Genomic DNA, 19,500 nt, shown 5'->3' with positions numbered 1-19,500 from the left:
TAATGCCTCTTTCGTCTGTGTGGGACACAGGAACCTTCCAGCCTTGACAGACTTCACGTATATTGACATTTCTACATGCTGTGAATCTAACTAGATGGGATTACTGTAGAATATTTATGGAAGTAGAACCAATGTACAGAATGTTATATAGTGTATAGCAGCCATTCACAAATGCCCCTTAAGCGAAACACAACAAGCCCCATCATGTTCACCCTGAGCAGTTGATAGGGAAGAACTATATCACCGTTATTATGGACGATAATGTAAACATGCACTCAGTGAAGGGAGGGCTCATCTTCGTTTGTTGGGGGATGGGTATATTTTGTTCAGAGAATCAGTTTGTTGAGGCAGATACTGAAGCGAGTCTGGTTTCATCCAGTGACAGGAGATAGGAGGGTTTGATTCAGGAGGGAACATCTTTGTACCCTCATGTGAGGAAGCTGATGGATCCTTGCTGCAGCAATAACACGCCTACATTCACGAAGCAACCTTTACTAAGTGAGTGAGTTTAGTATTACGCCGCACTCAGCAATATTCCAGCTGTATGGCGGCGGTCTGTAAATAATCGAGCTGGACCAGACAATCCAGTGATCAACAACATGAGCATCGATCAGCACAACTGGTAACCGATGACATGTGTCAACCAAGTCAGCGAGTCTGACCACCCGATCCCGTTAGTCGCCTCTTACGACAAACATGGGTTACTGAAGATTAACCCGGAGCTTCACGGGTTCAACCTTTACTAAGGTTAACCTTAACTCCCATTCTTTAACATTACACTAAGGTTACGTTAGTAAGGGACTGATTGACAATCAAACCTTAGTATAAACAAAGGGATAAGACTGATTGAAATGTATGTGAAACCTGTAGTATAAACAAAGGGATAAAACTGATTGAAGTGTATGTGAAACCTGTAGTATAAACAAAGGGATAAGACTGATTGGACAGTATATGAAACTTGTAGTATAAACAAATACCTTTTTATTATCCTGACTCAAACTAAGTTTGGACAGTATAAAACTCCCTCCCATTTTATTTCCAAAGCCTCATGTAAAAAAATCCTCCCATCAAAGCCTTCGTAAAACCCCTCTCCTTCAGTTGGCTATGGAAGCACCAAGATTATATGTGAAAGCTCAAGGCAGAGTAATTCTGTGGAAACACAAGGGGTGTTCAGTTTGTCAACGGGCCAACTCGCCTACCTGCAGTAGATGATGGATCAATTGGAAGGGCAGTCAGCCAAATTTGTAAGGATAAAGGAAATAGCATCATTATTCTGCATTTGTTTTATGTTTTCCCAACAAGCAGATGGAGTATTTGTAGTTGTAGGAAGGTAGTGCTGTAGGATATATGTTTCTACTGGTGACATTGGTAGCTCTTCATCTAAAACTTGACTTCCACCATAGCCCTGAGGGGTTTATAAGCAGGCATCTTGTAATGATGAAGTAATTTCTCATGAAAAACTTCAAAAACCTTTATCCCAAGATGATGTAGGGGTATATTTGTACGTTATCTCAGGATGCCCTGAGAAGCATCTCATGGAGATCGTTTCCACAGATTCCTGCTTGTTTGAAAATGTCATCTTCTTGGCACTTGGTAAAATGTCAGGTAGTTCCTATCAGATTCTTCTCATCATGATGGATTGTAGTCAGAATTGTTTCGTTTTAGTGTTTACATTTTTTATAGAATGAATGAGCCAAGGTCAAGAGATATGCTTTTCAACTTAACTTTGAAAGACAAAAACACATTATATCATATTGTATTATACATTGTATTTTATATACAATCAGCTGTGTATATGTGTATGTGTGAATTGATCCCTAAACATATACACAAGAGTTGATCACAGCTGATTGTGGGGCTGAACATATACACAGGAGTTGATCACAGCTGATTGGGGGCTGAACATATACACAGGAGTTGATCACAGCTGATTGTGGGGCTGAACATATACACAAGAGTTGATCACAGCTGATTGTGGGGCTGAACATATACACAGGAGTTGATCACAGCTGATTGTGGGGCTGAACATATACACAGGAGTTGATCACAGCTGATTGTGGGGCTGAACATATACACAGGAGTTGATCACAGCTGATTGTGGGGCTGAACATATACACAGGAGTTGATCACAGCTGATTGTGGGGCTGAACATATACACAAGAGTTGAACACACCTGATTGAGGGGCTGATCAGGTACAGTGGAGTTGAACACACCTGATTGAGGGGCTGAACAGGTGCAGTGGAGTTGAACACACCTGATTGAGGGACTGAACATATACAGTGGAGTTGAACACAGCTGATTGAGGGGCTGAACATATACACAAGAGTTGAACACACCTGATTGAGGGGCTGAACAGGTACAGTGGAGTTGAACACAGCTGATTGAGGGACTGAACAGGTACAGTGGAGTTGAACACACCTGATTGAGGGACTGAACAGGTACAGTGGAGTTGAACACACCTGATTGAGGGACTGAACAGGTACAGTGGAGTTGAACACACCTGATTGAGGGACTGAACAGGTACAGTGGAGTTGAACACAGCTGATTGAGGGACTGAACAGGTACAGTGGAGTTGAACACAGCTGATTGAGGGACTGAACAGGTACAGTGGAGTTGAACACACCTGAACAGGAGTTGAACACAGCTGATTGAGGGACCTCACAACTGCGTACTATAAACCTTCATAACAAACGCCATCACTGATTTGAAGACTTGCCAACAGTCAATGCCAACTTCCTTCAGGTGTTGCCGTGTACCGACCTCCAAGTACTTTCAATCCTCAGTATCAATGCAGGTTACCCACAGAAGATCTCACGGAACACCCATTTTGAGGTTGGGCTGAAACTGCAGTAACTAGTTGTGTTTTTGCTGGGATGGTATATGTAAGGCTTTCATGCATGCTGCCCTGACACACTCAGCAAAGCAATAAAATGAAAAAACAAATGTGGTACTGATATTCTATATTGGTGTTAATATGATTACCAGGTGGAATAGAGTTTATATGGATGAGTGGTTTCATCATTGTACTTGTGCCAACGTCTGCTGGTATCATACGCAATGTTTCGTGAGTGTTTTATATGATATTTATTTGTATGCCTTTCTGTTTGCTTCTTCTCTCATAAATGTTGAATGAATGAACTTTTGTCTTGTGCGTTAGCACCAGAACAAATCTAATGTTTGTGAAGGCATATGTCATTGACGTTGCACAACTGCTGAATGAATGGTCTGTACTATATTCATTGATCCATTTTCTTATGGTGCTTAGAAGGAAGGTATTCCATGTATACATTGTCTGAAATGGTCTAATTCAGTATCTGCTTACACATTAATGTTGACGTACTATCAAACTATCAAATTAAGAAATGTATAACTTTGACGTTTCTCCACATGGCTGAGTGTGGTATTATTGTGATATTATGAAATATAAAATATAAACATCCTCACTGAATCACTCGACATGCTCAGATAACACTTTCCATATATTAGATGCCATTGATGTACACAAGGGACATCATGTAATTCTTTCGTATAACAGCTTATTCAGCAAGTTTTCTGATGATGCATGCATTAAGTATAAACAAGCTTTATGGATAGCTTAAAATAGTCTTCATATAAGATAGAATCAACACAATGATGAGAATTTGAATCATTAAGTTTACAATAAGCAGTCACTCAATATGTAAAGGGTAATTGGGTAGTGATATAAATTAATTACAATTCCCCTTGAATAGTGCATTCCCAACAGTTGACATTCATAGGCCGTGTGAACTGAGAATGAGGGTCCTGAGGAGAGAGGTCTCAGTCAGTAGTATACTTCTCTGCCTTTGTATACTAATTAGGATTGTTTCCACCTAGTGAGTTACACACTCAGAGTGGGCCAACTGTCAAGTGAATCTAAATTTCAAAGTCATATCTAAGCAATTGCAGAACATGTGCAGCAAAACGTGACACTGTTTGTGCTTTCATTACAATTTGTGTTTTGCCAGTACCAAACACTGCCTCCTTTTTTTACTTATACAAATGTATATGACTTTTTCTGTGATTTTGTCCTGATAAAGATTTTCTGTAACATTTAATGCATAAAAGTTTCTTTTGTGCACTTTTTTATCATTATAATATATATTCTCTGTTTCTTATATATCAACAATATTTTTGTAGTTGTTTTACTCCGAACAGTATATCCCATCATGACCCTCAAGTATGTACTGACGATCAAGAGGTGTGACACTCATTGAACATCATATCACCAGACCATTAAGATGTTGTCAGGCCACTGGGAAGGAGAGTCTTCAACATCAATATTTAGCCAGTTGCTAGCTGCACAGTTCGATCTGCTCTCCAAATGGTTACTGCACTCGGCAAACCATTGAAGCAGCACGAAATAATCTATTGAAGGTGAAGGTTGTCCACACTTGAGTGATCCTGAGAATTTTGCGGTTTTCTCTTCCCACATGAATGATTGATTTATTTCTTAATGGAAATGATCATAAAGCTGCTGCTGCTGCAGACACTGGGACAAGTTTGTACATACTGTTTTGTTAATGGTTGAGCGATAATGAGATCTATTGGTGCAGTACTATTGGCAGAGCGGATACAGCGGACAATATTGAATATTGACAACTTGCTGCTATACCGACTCTTAATTGTCTGCTGATGAACCTGACGTTCTTGAGTTCATCCTCACAACAAAGTAGATTTGACAAACTTACATCATAACAGGCCTCTGTGAATGCCATCATTTCTGGATCCATAGTAAAGAATCAATGACAGGTTTCATTGTGCCTCCCATCCAACTCTTTCTGAAGGTCAAATATCAGTTTGTTGAAATTTGTCTTGCAATGACAGATCATCGTAAACCAAGAAAAGGAACATTGGCTTTCTTTGTTCTTTATCATCACAATATTCCAGCTATATGATGTCATCTGTAAATCACCCAATGTGTCGCAGCACATCACACAGTTGCAGCATGCTGCTTTACAATCAACCACTCATGCTGTTGATCACTGGATTGTCTGGTCCAGACTCAATTATTTACAGACCTCCGCCATAGAGCTGGAATATTGCTGAGTGCAGTGTAAAACTAAACTCACTCACTACAATTAACCAAGTGATAGAGCCGGACCCACTGGGCACCCCTGTCAGGCAGAATGGGTGCAGGAATAAATTTGGTTGGTTTCCCAGTACCCCATGCTTGTGTCTGTGTGGAGATTCTTATACACAGTTGGATTCCCAGTACCCCATCCTTGTGTCTGTGGGGAGATTCTTGAGTATGTTTCCATGCTTGTCTCCGTATAAATTGTGGACAGAAAAAGTCCCCAGTACCCCATGCTTGTCTCTGTGTTAATTGTGGACAGAATACGTCCCTAGTACCATTGCTTGTGTCACTCTGTCGATTCTTGGGAAGAATTGGTACCTGGTACGTAGTGCTTGTGTCACTCTGTCGAATGTTAGGAAGAATTGGTACCTGGTACGTAGTGCTTGTGTCACTCTGTCGAATGTAGGGAAGAATTGGTACCTTGTACGTAATGCTTATGTCACTCTGTCGAATGTTGGAAAAAATATTGGCACCTGGTATGTAGTGCTTGTGTCACTCTGTTGAATGTTGGGAAGAATTGGTACCTGGTACGTAGTGCTTGTGTCACTCTGTTGAATGTTGGGAAGAATTGGTACCTGGAGTACGTAGTGCTTGTGTCACTCTGTCGAATGTTGGGAAGAATTGGCACCTGGTATGTAGTGCTTGTGTCACTCTGTCGATTGTTGTGCTTGTGTTGGCACTGTAGTGCTTGTGTCACTCTCGAATGTTGGGAAGAATTGGCACCTGGTATGTAGTGCTTGTGTCACTCTGTCGAATGTTGGGAAGAATTGGCACCTGGTATGTAGTGCTTGTGTCACTCTGTCGAATGTTGGGAAGAACTGATACCTTGTGTCACTCTGTCGTAATGGCACCTGGTATGTAGTGCTTGTGTCACTCTGTCGAATGTTGGGAAGAATTGGTACCTGAGTGCGTGGTGCTTGTGTCACTCTGTCGAATGTTGGGAAGAATTGGCACCTGGTACGTAGTGCTTGTGTCACTCTGTCGAATGTTGGGAAGAATTGGCACCTGGTATGTAGTGCTTGTGTCACTCTGTCGAATGTTGGGAAGAATTGGCACCTGGTATGTAGTGCTTGTGTCACTCTGTTGAATGTTGGGAAGAATTGGTACCTTGTACGTAGTGCCTGTGTCACTCTGTCGAATGTTGGGAAGAATTGGCACCTGGTATGTAGTGCTTGTGTCACTCTGTCGAATGTTGGGAAGATTTGGCACCTGGTATGTAGTGCTTGTGTCACTCTGTCGAATGTTGGGAAGAATTGGTACCTGGTACGTAGTGCTTGTGTCCCAGAGGGAAGTCACAATCAGAGCTTCCAACCCAGAGAGAGAAGAAAGCTTGAGATGCTGGAGTCCCAGTGACGCAGGCCCCGACAGGGTCCAGGGTGTCAACACAGAAATACAAATTCCCTTCTCAGGAAAGTCACTGAAAATAATGTATTCAGACCTATTTTTGTGATTTTAAGTAGTCAAAATGATTAACCCAGTTTGGCGTGAGATTCGTTGGTTTGTTGCGAGAGCGTGACATGAACTACATTGGCTACCAATCAGGGAGACGATTGAATTCAAACTCCTATTGTTTGTCTTCAAAGCGCTAAATGGCCTTGCTCCAGAGTACATCCAGGAGCTCATCACCCCCTATCAGCCAAGGAAGACATTACGATCTATGTCCACACTCTCAGTTAATGTCCCTGTCACTTGTACTGTCACTTGTACTGTCACACACAGAGATAGATCATTCTGCAAAGCAGGAGATGTGTTTTGGAACCATCTTCCAGCCTACTTACGTGACAATTCTAACATCACAAGTTTCAGATCTGAACTGAAAACCCTCATGTTCTAGAGAGCATGCAACTAAGCGCCTTTGAGCAGTTTTCAGGATTAAGGCACTGTAGAAAGCCTAACTTATTATTATTATTATAATACAAGTGTGAGTCTCAAGCCAAAGGCATGAGAGTTGGCAGGTATGTCACAAAACTGTAAGATGCCATAGTATTGTTTGTGCTTGATTATCTTCTTAAAGATATGGGGCGATGAGGTAGCCTAGTGGTTAAGGAGTTCACCTGTCACGCCAAAGACCTGGGTTCAATTCCCCACATGGATACAGTGTGTGTCCCCCCGTCAAAATATTGCTAAAAGCGGCATAAAACTAAACTCAGTCAGTCAGTTAAAAATATGTTTTGTAGGTACTATTTATATGTGTTAATTAGTATGAAAAATGTATATGATTTTTCACATCTTTATTTAGAAAAACACTGAAAACAATGGAAGAACAAATAAAACATTAAGAAAATACTTTAACATGAGGTCAGGTCTCTTGAAAGTAATTTGTACAAATGATTGCACTCAATTTGGTGAAACATGGAATATGAAAGGAAAAAACAACATGAAGTAACAAGAGAAACTAAATATATTGCCTCCTACAACTCAGAGTCTTATCTTAGCTGTCTCAGGACCTATTTCACACTGGCAATTTTGAATAACACTGTGTTATGAAGTTACTTTTCAGGCTTGATATTTAATGAACTCATCTTGAAAGTTCAATCATATTAAACTTAGATCTGTAACTTATATGTGACACCTGTTCTAGTGAAGATCTCACAACACCAACCTAGGCCTGACACCTGTTCTAGTGAAGATCTCACAACACCAACCTAGGCCTGACACCTGTTCTAGTGAAGATCTCACAACACCAACCTAGGCCTGACACCTGTTCTAGTGAAGATCTCACAACACCAACATAGGCCTGACACCTGTTCAAGTGAAGATCTCACAACACCAACCTAGGCATGACACCTGTTCTAGTGAAGATCTCACAACACCAACCTAGGCCTAACACCTGTTCTAGTGAAGATCTCACAACACCAACCTAGGCCTGACACCTGTTCTAGTGAAGATCTCACGACACCAACCTAGGCCTGACACCTGTTCTAGTGAAGATCTCACAACACCAACATCGGCACGACACCTGTTCTAGTAAGATCTCACGACACCAACCTAGGCCTGACACCTGTTCAAGTGAAGATCTCATGACAGCAACATAGGCCTGACACCTGTTCTAGTGAAGATCCCACCACACCAACATAGGCCTGACACCTGTTTTAGTGAAGATCCCACAACACCAACATAGGCCTGACACCTGTTCTAGTGAAGATCCCACAACACCAACATAGGCCTGAAACCTGTTCTAGTGAAGATGCCATGACACCAACCTAGGCCTGACACCTGTTCTAGTGAAGATCCCACACACCAACATAGGCCTGATACCTGTTCATAGTGAAGATGCCATAACACCAACCTAGGCCTGACACCTTTTCTAGTGAAGATCTCACGACACCAACATAGGCCTGACACCTGTTATAGTGAAGATTCCTTCACACCAACATATGCCTGACACCTGTTCTAGTGAAGATCTCATGACACCAACATAGGCCTGATACCTGTTCTTGTGAAGATCCCACAACACCAACATATAACTGATGCACTTTCGCATCAGGTAATACTCTGACAGTCTCTCATGTCTCACTACCTGAAAGTGAACCAGACAAGCATATCTGATTTCTGTATGTTGAAATCCAATATACTGTTGGAGATCTGAATCCAAAGCATGGTGGTACAGATATGAAGGTGAATCTGTTTATATTATAGAAAGCTGATATGTGATTGTCTCAAGGACCTTGCAGGTCAGAGTACACTCAGGGTTCACTTCACTTGACCTTCCTTTGAAGCAGTCTCAGATCCACACATAGATAGGTGCCGCTGTCCAAGTGAATCATCCCCCTTTAGTGAGATTGTAAAAATATATACACAGATTAAGATATTTTTCTCACTTTCTTCTATGAATGGATGGCTACAACGGCTGCTTGGGTGAGTGAGTGAGTTCAGTTGTACTACAGTAGCTGGCAATACAGTGTTGGATGGTCTTGTTGTCTTGGAAACTGTCAAAATATGAACATAATGAAGGCTTCAAGTGAGTTCATGAGAGAAAGTGAAACACTTTCTTGCACCGAGGTCCTCCTGATTTGTCACAGTGTCGTTCACAGAAGATGAAATACTGTGCTGCTCAAGGCCTTTCTTTAGCAAATGTCTCAGTTTCATCCGAGGGACTTTTAGGATTAGTGTGTTCAACCTTCATCCTGATCTGTGTAGAAAGAGGGAAGGGGAATAATGGCACTCCCCCCTTCAGGCATTCATATATATCATTCTCCATCATAACCAGCTCATCGTCACTGTCATTACCAAGATTTTCATTGGAGGATCTGACACTGGCAACAGGTCCAGGTAGCTGCTTCAGAGGAACCTGTTTTGTCTGAGGGTTGACCATTTGACCAGCAGGTTCTTTGTTGAGTGTTGCCCTTGGACTGTTGTTTATGCCTTCATACAAGTTGTTGTTTACCATCTCCAAGACATCTTCCTCGGAGCTTGAGTTGGGAGGTATCAGCAAATCTGTGTCATCACTACGGGTACGGTGCTTTCTTGTTGGTCTTTGCATTTTAGAAGTTTCATCTACAGAAAACGAATGTTTCTGACTGATTTTAGTTGATCGTGTTTTGGACATTGTTCCAGGCTCCTGCTCTTCTGCGTGGTTTGAATCTGGTCCCGGCAGAAGGACCACTACAACCTCATCAGATTTGTTGTGTGATGCTGGCTTTTTGGGTGTCAGTGACATAAGGTTGTCCTCTCCTGAGGTTTTCGTAAGGTTTTTCAGGATCTGAAGTGATGTGTAGCAATGGTGCTGTGGAGGTGGTCTTCTCCAAGGCAACATTCTGGTAGATCATTTCATCATCATCCAAGTCCAAGGTGTGTGAAGCACCTGAGGAGAGGCTGCTTGTTGATGATGCTGGAAATACATTGTGAAATACTGGATTGTCAGGCACACAACTCGCAGGTGATGAACCCAACTGATTGTCTGTCCTTGACCTTGAAGGTGACACACTTTTTCTCATGTTGTCAGGCTGTGTTTTGGACGGGGATAAACTCATCCTCTGGTTGTCTGCTCTTGTGTTTGAAGGGGGTAAACTGGTCCACTGGCTGTCTTCCTGTGTAGGGGATACACTTCTGGAATCTTCCAAAGGTTTACCTTCATTGCCAGTGCTGCAGCTTCCCTTGCCAAACTCCTGATTCACATAGATTTCTTCATCTTCACTCTCCGAACAGTAACTTTGTGATGACACATTTTCAAACTCTTGCTCACAAACTTCAGTTGCAGAATTGTATGCAGCATTCATGGACTGGGACACCTGCTTGTCAGCATCAGGGCTATCCACGCCATCTTCATTCCCAGTATCACAAGATTCAAGGGACCTTACTTCTACAGATTTCTGCCTCACAAGTCTCAAAGCAGAATGACTTGTGGTCTTATCCAATGATTTCTTTGGCTTTCTATCAGAAACACTGGGAAGTACACTGCTGACATCACCTCTTGTTGACATGGAACTTGGCACAAAAGAAGTTGGACTCTGTTCATCACCATAATCTGACACTGGAACATTGTCACCATTATCAGACGCTGGAACAGGTGTATTGGAATCTGCACTGAAGACAGTTTTGTCGTAGATGCTATCAACAGCCATGTGAGCATGTTGTCTGGTTGGTGTACTTGTGTCATATGCACCATCCTTTTTGTCAACAGTTCCTGATGGTGCTAAAACTTTGCTCACACTGTTGGGATCACTGGCAATATCGTACAGGCTGTCGTCCTGGTCACTGACCTTGTTACAGGGACCACACAAGGGAACTGGGGCCTTGGCCAGTTCATAGGCTTTAGTGTCAAGTTGTTGCACATTTTCTGAAGTGGATTGCATATTTCCTGTTTTTGTCAGATCTTCATCCATCTCTTCATAGTGGCTTTCAGCTTCAGGTTGCCAGTCTGTGTGAGTTGATGCTTTCATCCGAGCTCTCTTGTGTCTTTTCTCAGATAACTGTTTATTCCTGCAATTATGATAATTATGATGGTAAGTTTGCTTAAAACATTATTTAAACATTATTTCATCTGTATCACTAAGGGATGAACTTTCAGTAAAATGTCACTGGAACAGAAGGACTTTCTGCAGAATATCACTGGAACAGAGGGACAGAGGCATTTCTTGCAGAACATTCCTAGGATTAATGGTAGATTTTAGAGAGTCCGATGATTCCACCTTGGCAGCCTTGACATGAGGTTATCAGGAGATATGAAGAACCTCTTATATGAACATGATGACATGACTTGAACACTAACTGAAACTAACTGACTTAGGCATGTTGCTGACAAACATACAAACACGATCACCACAAATCATAGGTTAATGGCAAACTGCAATGGGCATCGCCATGATGATGATGATGATGATGATGATGGTGATGATGATGACGATGAAAGTTTGTAACTTTGTGGCAGTATTATCTGTGTTGTAATGGTTTGCTTAGCACTGATATGAGTATGATTCTATTACCTAGTTGATATTGCAGAAACTGGAGACATGCAGTGTATTTTATGTATGCTTCAGTTCAGGTTCCCCAGCCTTCTCTACCCCCCCCCCCCCCTACACTTCGATCTCTTCCCTACCCGGGGCGGTGGGGTAGCCTAATGGTTAAAGCGTTGGCTCATCATGCTGAAGACCCGGGTTCGAATCCCCACATGGGTGTAATGTGTGAAGCCCATTTCAGGTGTCCCCGCGGTGATGTTGCTGGAATATCAGTCAGTCAGTCAGTCTTCCCTACCCTTGGTCCTTAATCCACAGGTTCCCCAGCCTTCTCTACCCATCCTTCTCTACAGGTTCCCCATCCTTCCTACCCCGATCTCTTCCCCCTAATCTACAGGTTCCCCCCACCATCCCACACCACCCCTACACTCTGATCTCTCCCACCACCACCCCCACCCCACCTTCTCCCACTTCTCTCGATCCCTCTTCCTTAATCCCTTTATCCTTAATCCACAGGTTCCCCAGCCTTCTCTAACCCCCCTACCTCCTCATCCCTATCCTTCCCTCATCCCTACCCTTGGTCCTTAATCCACAGGTTCCCCAGCCTTCTCTACCCTATCCTTCCTCTCATCCCTACCCTTGGTCCTTAATCCACAGGTTCCCCAGCTTTCTCTACCCCTATCCTTCCTCTCATCCCTACCCTTTATCCTTAATCCACAGGTTCCCCAGCCTTCTCTACCCCTATCCTTCCTTTCATCCCTACCCTTGGTCCTTAATCCACAGGTTCCCCAGCCTTCTCTACCCCTATCCTTCCTCTCATCCCTACCCTTGGTCCTTAATCCACAGGTTCCCCAGCCTTCTCTACCCCTATCCTTCCTCTCATCCCTACCCTTGATCCTTAGTCCACAGGTTCCCCAGCCTTCTCTACCCCTATCCTTCCTCTCATCCCTACCCTTGGTCCTTAATCCACAGGTTCCTCAGCTTTCTCTACCCTCTCCACCCTCCTATCTCTTCCCTACCCAGGTGCATGTATGTGTTTTTATATAAATATATTTGTTGTAGCAATGATGCAGAAGAGAGTTACCTGTGGCTGAGCCAGCCTATGGCCATTCCCATGACAACACAACCAATACCCAACACGACGATCGCTGCAGTCATCACTGCAAAAATATAAAGGACATAAACAAATGTGTGTAGCTGTAACATCTGCTTTGTATAGTGTCCCGATTATTCTTGAATGCATTACTGTCAGGTTGAAGCTGCTTACCTGTTTCATGTGCTCTTGGTGCAGCTCCTGGAGGTGAAGTTGTGTTACCTACCCTGTTGTTTGTCTTTAAGTTTAATATTTCGAAGCTGTTGTTCAGGAAAGAGTTTTTGGGCTGACAGCAGAACTGAATACTACCTGAAAAGCAAGTACACAAATATTTAGTCATCAAGAAGCTTTGCCGAGGGTCGACAATTGATTTAAGGCTGGGGAATTCACTGTGTGGATGTGGGTACATCAGGAGTGTGAACATCAGGAGTGTGAACATCAGGAGTGTGAACATCAGGAGTGTTAACATCAGGAGTGTGAACATCAGGAGCATGAACATCAGTAGTGTTAACATCAGGAGCATGAACATCAAGAGTGTGAACATCAGGAGCGTGAACATCAGGAGCGTGAACATTGGTGTGATTGGTTCAACAGTTATTCTTGATCTTTCACAGATATTATGAGTTGTTTTAAAGCAGCTGTAACTGTAGTCAGTGTTGTGGATGTGAACACTGAAGTACTTCATGCACCTATCTGTGGGAAAAGAACTCGGCAAAAATGTTTCGTCCATTAATAATGTGCAGTCCTTTGTCAATGCGAGTTACAGTATGGACAATGCTAATATGTTTGTTTGTGTTTGTTCTGTTTATACCTCTGCATTCAGCAGGGGCAGTTGGGTAGCCTAGTGGTTAAAGCAATCACTCATCACGCCAAAGACCCGGGTTTGATTCCCCACATGGATACAATGTGTGTCCCCTGCTGTGATATTGCAGGAATATTGCTAAAAGCGGTGTAAAACTCAACTTACTTACTTACTGCATTCAGCAATATTTCAGCTATTTGACAACTGCCTATAAATATTTGAGCCTAGACTGGACAATCCCATGTTTGATATTGTAAGCCACAGTTAATGGCATAGGGTTTAAAGGTCATGCAATTAAGCAAGTCAAGCCTCAGCCTGACTGTCAGTACATCTGACAGGGGCCTGTCCCCCAGGGGCCAGTGTGTTCTTGTAGTAATGTTTCAGTGTCCAGCAGTCTATGTAAACTTAGGCTCAGTTTTATTCGTTACACTGCTATACTGAGTCTAAAAAACCCTAGTAGAAGGTCGCGTCACCTAACCTTTTGAATTGACCAATCAGAACACAGCTTACCAAATCGCGAAAGTTAACATTCGCAAATACCGTTTGAACTTTCCCTCGAAATCGTTTGTTCTCGAACGATTCCGAATGCTATTTTCCACACGATCGCTTCCGAGTGATACACATGTAGGACACCATTATTCACAACAGTGAGTAAAGAGTCGCTGAAAATAGCGGTTTTGTCAATATTCCAGGATGTCATCTTGTGGAAATATAAGCAAATAGTAACCATGTCATCAAGAAACGCCTAAGCGTATATACTGCAGGTAAAATATCTTTGTTTTATGCAGATTTTTGTTTGTTGAGAGATCAGTGTCAGCGACCAAGGAAGAGAAAATTCAAAAACACTTCACACAGAAACTCAAACTGAATAAATAGTAGCTGTTGTCTGATTGGTTAAATCAGTTCAGCCATCTCGCATTTGATTGGACGGTCGGTCATAAGTCATTCAAAGGTTAGCTGACACGACCTTCCACTAGGGTTTGTTACACTCAGTATAGCTGTGTAACGAATAATACTGAGCCTAAGTTTACTGAGACTTAGTGTGGAGGATAGTGGGACTTTACCTGTACCATACACGCCGAGATACAGATGTCCGTCATGCGACAAGTTGTTAGGGGTCTGCAGGGTGATATTTCCTTTAGCTGATTTGTTACTCAACAAGCAGGTTTGTGATGTGTTGTCTCCCATCTGTAGCAAACAGTCGGATCTACCCTGATCATTGTGCATAGTAGACAAGTCTAGGCCGTATGTCGACATGATGGGATTGGTTGCATTTGTCATGCTGGACATGGTGGTAGTTGTCATGTGGATGATGAAGCTTCCAGTTCCCAGATTTTTCCTGGTTGGCCTGAAGGTCTTTAATGTGACATAGAAATCACTGTCTGATTGAAGTTCACAGGAGCAAACAGGAGCACTTGAATTGGCATCCCCTTCCATGTACAATAAGACGGGGAAGTCCGAGTGGTTGGCATACCGGTTGGAACACATCGGAATCAGATCAGACCCTGGTATAGGAACAAATACAGAATTAATTGCAGGGTTTTCATCAGAATTGACAGGTGAAAAAATATGAACACTTTGTATTTATCAAATGAAGTATTTGATCATTTCTAGACCTATATTTGTGACACATGTCAAGGGGTGTTCTGCTGTAATCACACTGAGTGATATTTGTGACACATGTCAAGGGGTTTTCTGCTATAATCACACTGAGTGATATTTGTGACACATGTCAAGGGGTGTTCTGCTATAATCACACTGAGTGATATTTGTGACACATGTAAAGGGGTGTTCTGCTATAATCACACTGAGTGATATTTGTGACACATGTCAAGGGGTGTTCTGCTATAATCACACTGAGTGATATTTGTGACACATGTCAAGGGGTGTTCTGCTATAATCACACTGAGTGATATTTGTGACACATGTAAAGGGTGTTCTGCTATAATCACACTGAGTGATATTTGTGACACATGTCAAGGGGTGTTCTGCTATAATCACACTGAGTGATATTTGTGACACATGTCAAGGGGTGTTCTGCTGTAATCACACTGAGTGATATTTGTGACACATGTAAAGGGTTCTGCTGTTCTGCTAAAGTAAATCACACTGAGTGATATTTGTGACACATGTCAAGGGGGTGTTCTGCTGTAATCACACTGAGTGATATTTGTGACACATGTCAAGGGGTGTTCTGCTGTAATCACACTGAGTGATATTTGTGACACATGTCAAGGGGTGTTCTGCTGTAATCACACTGAGTGATATTTGTGACACATGTCAAGGGTTGTCTGCTGTAATCACACTGAGTGATATTTGTGACACATGTAAAGGGGTGTTCTGCTGTAGTCACACTGAGTGATATTTGTGACACTTGTCAAGGGGTGTTCTGCTGTAGTCACACTGAGTGATATTTGTGACACATGTAAAGGGGTGTTCTGCTGTAGTCACACTGAGTGATGTTTGTGACACATGTAAAGGGGTGTTCTGCTGTAGTCACACTGAGTGATATTTGTGACACTTGTCAAGGGGTGTTCTGCTATAATCACACTGAGTGATATTTGTGACACATGTCAAGGGGTGTTCTGCTGTAATCACACTGAGTGATATTTGTGACACATGTCAAGGGGTGTCTGCTGTAATCACACTGAGTGATATTTGTGACACATGTAAAGGGGTGTTCTGCTGTAGTCACACTGAGTGACAGGTGTTGATGGTGTGTATACCTTGCTTGTACAAGGTTCTCTGCATGGAAGCGAGGGGCAGGTGTTATTGTTCTACAGACATGGATTGACAGGTGTTATTGTTCCTACTGACATGGATTGACAGGTGCTATTGTTCCTACTGACATGGGTTGACAGGTGCTATTGTTCCTACTGACATGGATTGACAGGTGCTATTGTTCCTACTGACATGGATTGACAGGTGCTTTTGTTCCTACTGACATGGGTTGACAGGTGTTATTGTTCCTACTGACATGGATTGACAGGTGTTATTGTTCCTACTGACATGGGTTGACAGGTGCTTTTTGTGCTCCTACTGACATGGATTGACACTGACATGGATTGACAGGTGCTATTGTTCCTACTGACATGGATTGACAGGTGCTATTGTTCCTACTGACATGGATTGACAGGTGCTATTGTTCCTATGGGTTGACAGGTGCTATTGTTCCTACTGACATGGGTTTACTGACAGGTTGCAGGTGCTATTGTTCCTACTGACATGGATTGACAGGTGCTATTGTTCCTACTGACATGGATTGACAGGTGCTATTGTTCCTACTGACATGGATTGACAGGTGCTATTGTTCCTACTGACATGGATTGACAGGTGCTATTGTTCCTACTGACATGGATTGACAGGTGCTATTGTGCTCCTACTGACATGGACTTGACAGGTGCTATTGTTCCTATTGTTCCTACTGACATGGATTGACAGGTGCTATTGTTCCTACTGACATGGATTGACAGGTGCTATTGTTCCTACTGACATGGATTGACAGGTGCTATTGTTCCTACTGACATGGGTTGACAGGTGCTATTGTTCCTACTGACATGGATTGACAGGTGCTATTGTTCCTACTGACAGGTGGTTCCTACTGACATGGGTTGACAGGTGCTATTGTTCCTACTGAGGTGCTATTGTTGACCTACTGACATGGATTGACAGGTGCTATTGTTCCTACTGACATGGATTGACAGGTGCTATTGTTCCTACTGACATGGATTGACAGGTGCTATTGTTCCTACTACTGGACATGGATTGACAGGTGCAGGTGCTATTGTTCCTACTTGGATTGACCTACTGACATGGATTGACAGGTGCTATTGTTCCTACTACTGACATGGATTGACAGGTGCTATTGTTCCTACTGACATGGATTGACAGGTGCTATTGTTCCTACTGACATGGATTGACAGGTGCTATTGTTCCTACTGACATGGATTGACAGGTTGCTATTGCTTTGTTCCTACTGACATTCCTATTGTTCCTACTGACATGGATTGACAGGTGCTATTGTTCCTACTGACATGGGTTGACAGGTGCTATTGTTCCTACTGACATGGGTTGACAGGTGCTATTGTTCCTACTGACATGGATTGACAGGTGCTATTGTTCCTACTGACATGGATTGACAGGTGCTATTGTTCCTACTGAGATGGGTTGACAGGTGTTATTGTTCCTGCAGACATGGGTTGACAGGTGCTATTGTTCCTACTGACATGTGTTGACAGGTGCTATTGTTCCTACTGACATGGATTGACAGGTACTATTGTTCCTACTGACATGGGTTGACAGGTGCTATTGTTCCTACTGACATGTGTTGACAGGTGCTATTGTTCCTACTGACATGTGTTGAAAGGTGTTATTGTTCCTACTGACATGGATTGACAGGTGTTATTATTCCTACTGACATGGGTTGACCAAGTTCGATCACATTGTGTTCGGCAAGGAGTACAACGTCTGGTGTATATACCCTACCAGAAAATCCGAGAAAGCACAGTCACAGTGGCTGCCTTAAAGTGTGTGACAGCACCAAGCCATAAGTAAATTAGAGAGTTTAGTTTTATGCCATGTTTAGCAATATTCCAGCAATATCACAGCATGGGACACCAGAAATTGGCTTCACACATTGTACCCATGTGGGGAAATCGAACCCTGTTGTTCAGCATGATGAATTAATGCTTTAACTACTAGGCTACCCTACCATCCCTGAAGCCAAACAATGGGATATGTTAGAGAAAGGACCAGCAGATGGGACAAGTGTGAGACAACACCAGGAGATGGGACATGTTTGAGAAAGGATCAGGCCAGGAGATGGGACATGTTTGAGAAAGCACCAGGCCAAGCAATGGGACATACTTGAGACAGCACCAGCAGATGGGACAAGCGTGAGACAACACCAGCAGATGGGACAAGTGTGAGACAACACCAGGAGATGGGACAAGTGTGAGACAACACCAGGAGATGGGACAAGCGTGAGACAACACCAGGAGATGGGACAAGCTTGAGACAACACCAGGAGATGGGACAAGTGTGAGACAACACCAGAAGATGGGACAAGTGTGAGACAACACCAGCAGATGGAACAAGTGTGAGACAACACCAGCTGATGGGACAAGTGTGAGACAACACCAGGAGATGGGACAAGTGTGAGACAACACTAGGAGATGGGACAAGTGTGAGACAACACCAGGAGATGGGACAAGTGTGAGACAACATCAGGAGATGGGAAATGTGTGAGACAACATCAGGAGATGGGACAAGTGTGAGACAACATCAGGAGATGGGACAAGCTTGAGACAGCATCAGGAGATGGGACATGTGTGAGACAGCACCAGGAGATGGGACAAGTGTGAGACAACACCAGCAGATGGAACAAGACTTCGACTTACCATGACCCAGTGAGCAGAGAGCCAGGACAATGTAGAGAGTGTTGGCCTCCATGATGTTCGTCGATGACAGTGTGACAGTGTTAGCCAAGGCGACACACAATCAAGAAACAAGGAAGTGTATCTGACCTCAGACTGCCAGGATGTGACGAGAGGGAGGGTCAGGGATGTAAGCTAGTCATACACAACAACATAACCAAAACAGTCTTTGCTTTTACAGGCAGTTCATAAGTATGTCTACTTCACGAACAAACACAGAATACGACATGCTGTATGACAGTAGGACATTGATAAATCTACAAACACAGAATATGACATGCTGTATGATAGTAGGACATTGATAAATCTACAAACACAGAATACGACATGCTGTACGATAATAGGACATTGATAAATCTACAAACACAGAATACGACATGCTGTATGATAATAGGACATTGATAAATCTACAAACACAGAATACGACATGCTGTATGATAATAGGACATTGATCAATCTACAAACACAGAATACGACATGCTGTGTGATAGTAGGACATTGATAAATCTACAAACACAGAATACGACATGCTGTATGATAGTAGGACATTGATCAATCTACAAACACAGAATATGACATGCTGTATGATAATAGGACATTGATCAATCTACAAACACAGAATACGACATGCTGTGTGATAATAGGACATTGATCAATCTACAAACACAGAATATGACAT

The 19,500-nt window shown here is 42.8% G+C and overlaps 2 protein-coding genes and 1 long non-coding RNA gene across 3 annotated transcripts in view; 1 reads left to right on the top strand and 2 right to left on the bottom strand.

Annotated features, from left to right (window-relative positions):
• Positions 1 to 19,500, top strand: part of LOC124279147 (activating signal cointegrator 1 complex subunit 3-like) — a 294,552-nt gene that overhangs the window by 241,682 nt on the left and 33,370 nt on the right.
• Positions 7,313 to 9,091, bottom strand: LOC124279151. The gene is made up of 2 exons (XR_006899305.1): positions 8,485 to 9,091; positions 7,313 to 8,441 (listed from the first exon to the last, which is right to left on the bottom strand). It is a non-coding gene; the product is annotated as an uncharacterized LOC124279151 (long non-coding RNA).
• Positions 9,129 to 19,081, bottom strand: LOC124279145. The gene is made up of 5 exons (XM_046714946.1): positions 18,786 to 19,081; positions 14,451 to 14,891; positions 12,759 to 12,893; positions 12,576 to 12,651; positions 9,129 to 11,018 (listed from the first exon to the last, which is right to left on the bottom strand). Exons 1-5 carry the CDS (start codon positions 18,835 to 18,837, stop codon positions 9,713 to 9,715), a joined length of 2,010 nt encoding a protein of 669 aa, XP_046570902.1. The 5' UTR covers positions 18,838 to 19,081; the 3' UTR covers positions 9,129 to 9,712.

The sequence above is a fragment of the Haliotis rubra genome, unplaced genomic scaffold (assembly GCF_003918875.1).
Source record: "Haliotis rubra isolate DU_JTF1 unplaced genomic scaffold, ASM391887v1 Scf247, whole genome shotgun sequence".
Lineage (NCBI taxonomy): Eukaryota > Metazoa > Mollusca > Gastropoda > Lepetellida > Haliotidae > Haliotis > Haliotis rubra.
This window is presented reverse-complemented; position numbering and strand designations above follow the sequence as displayed.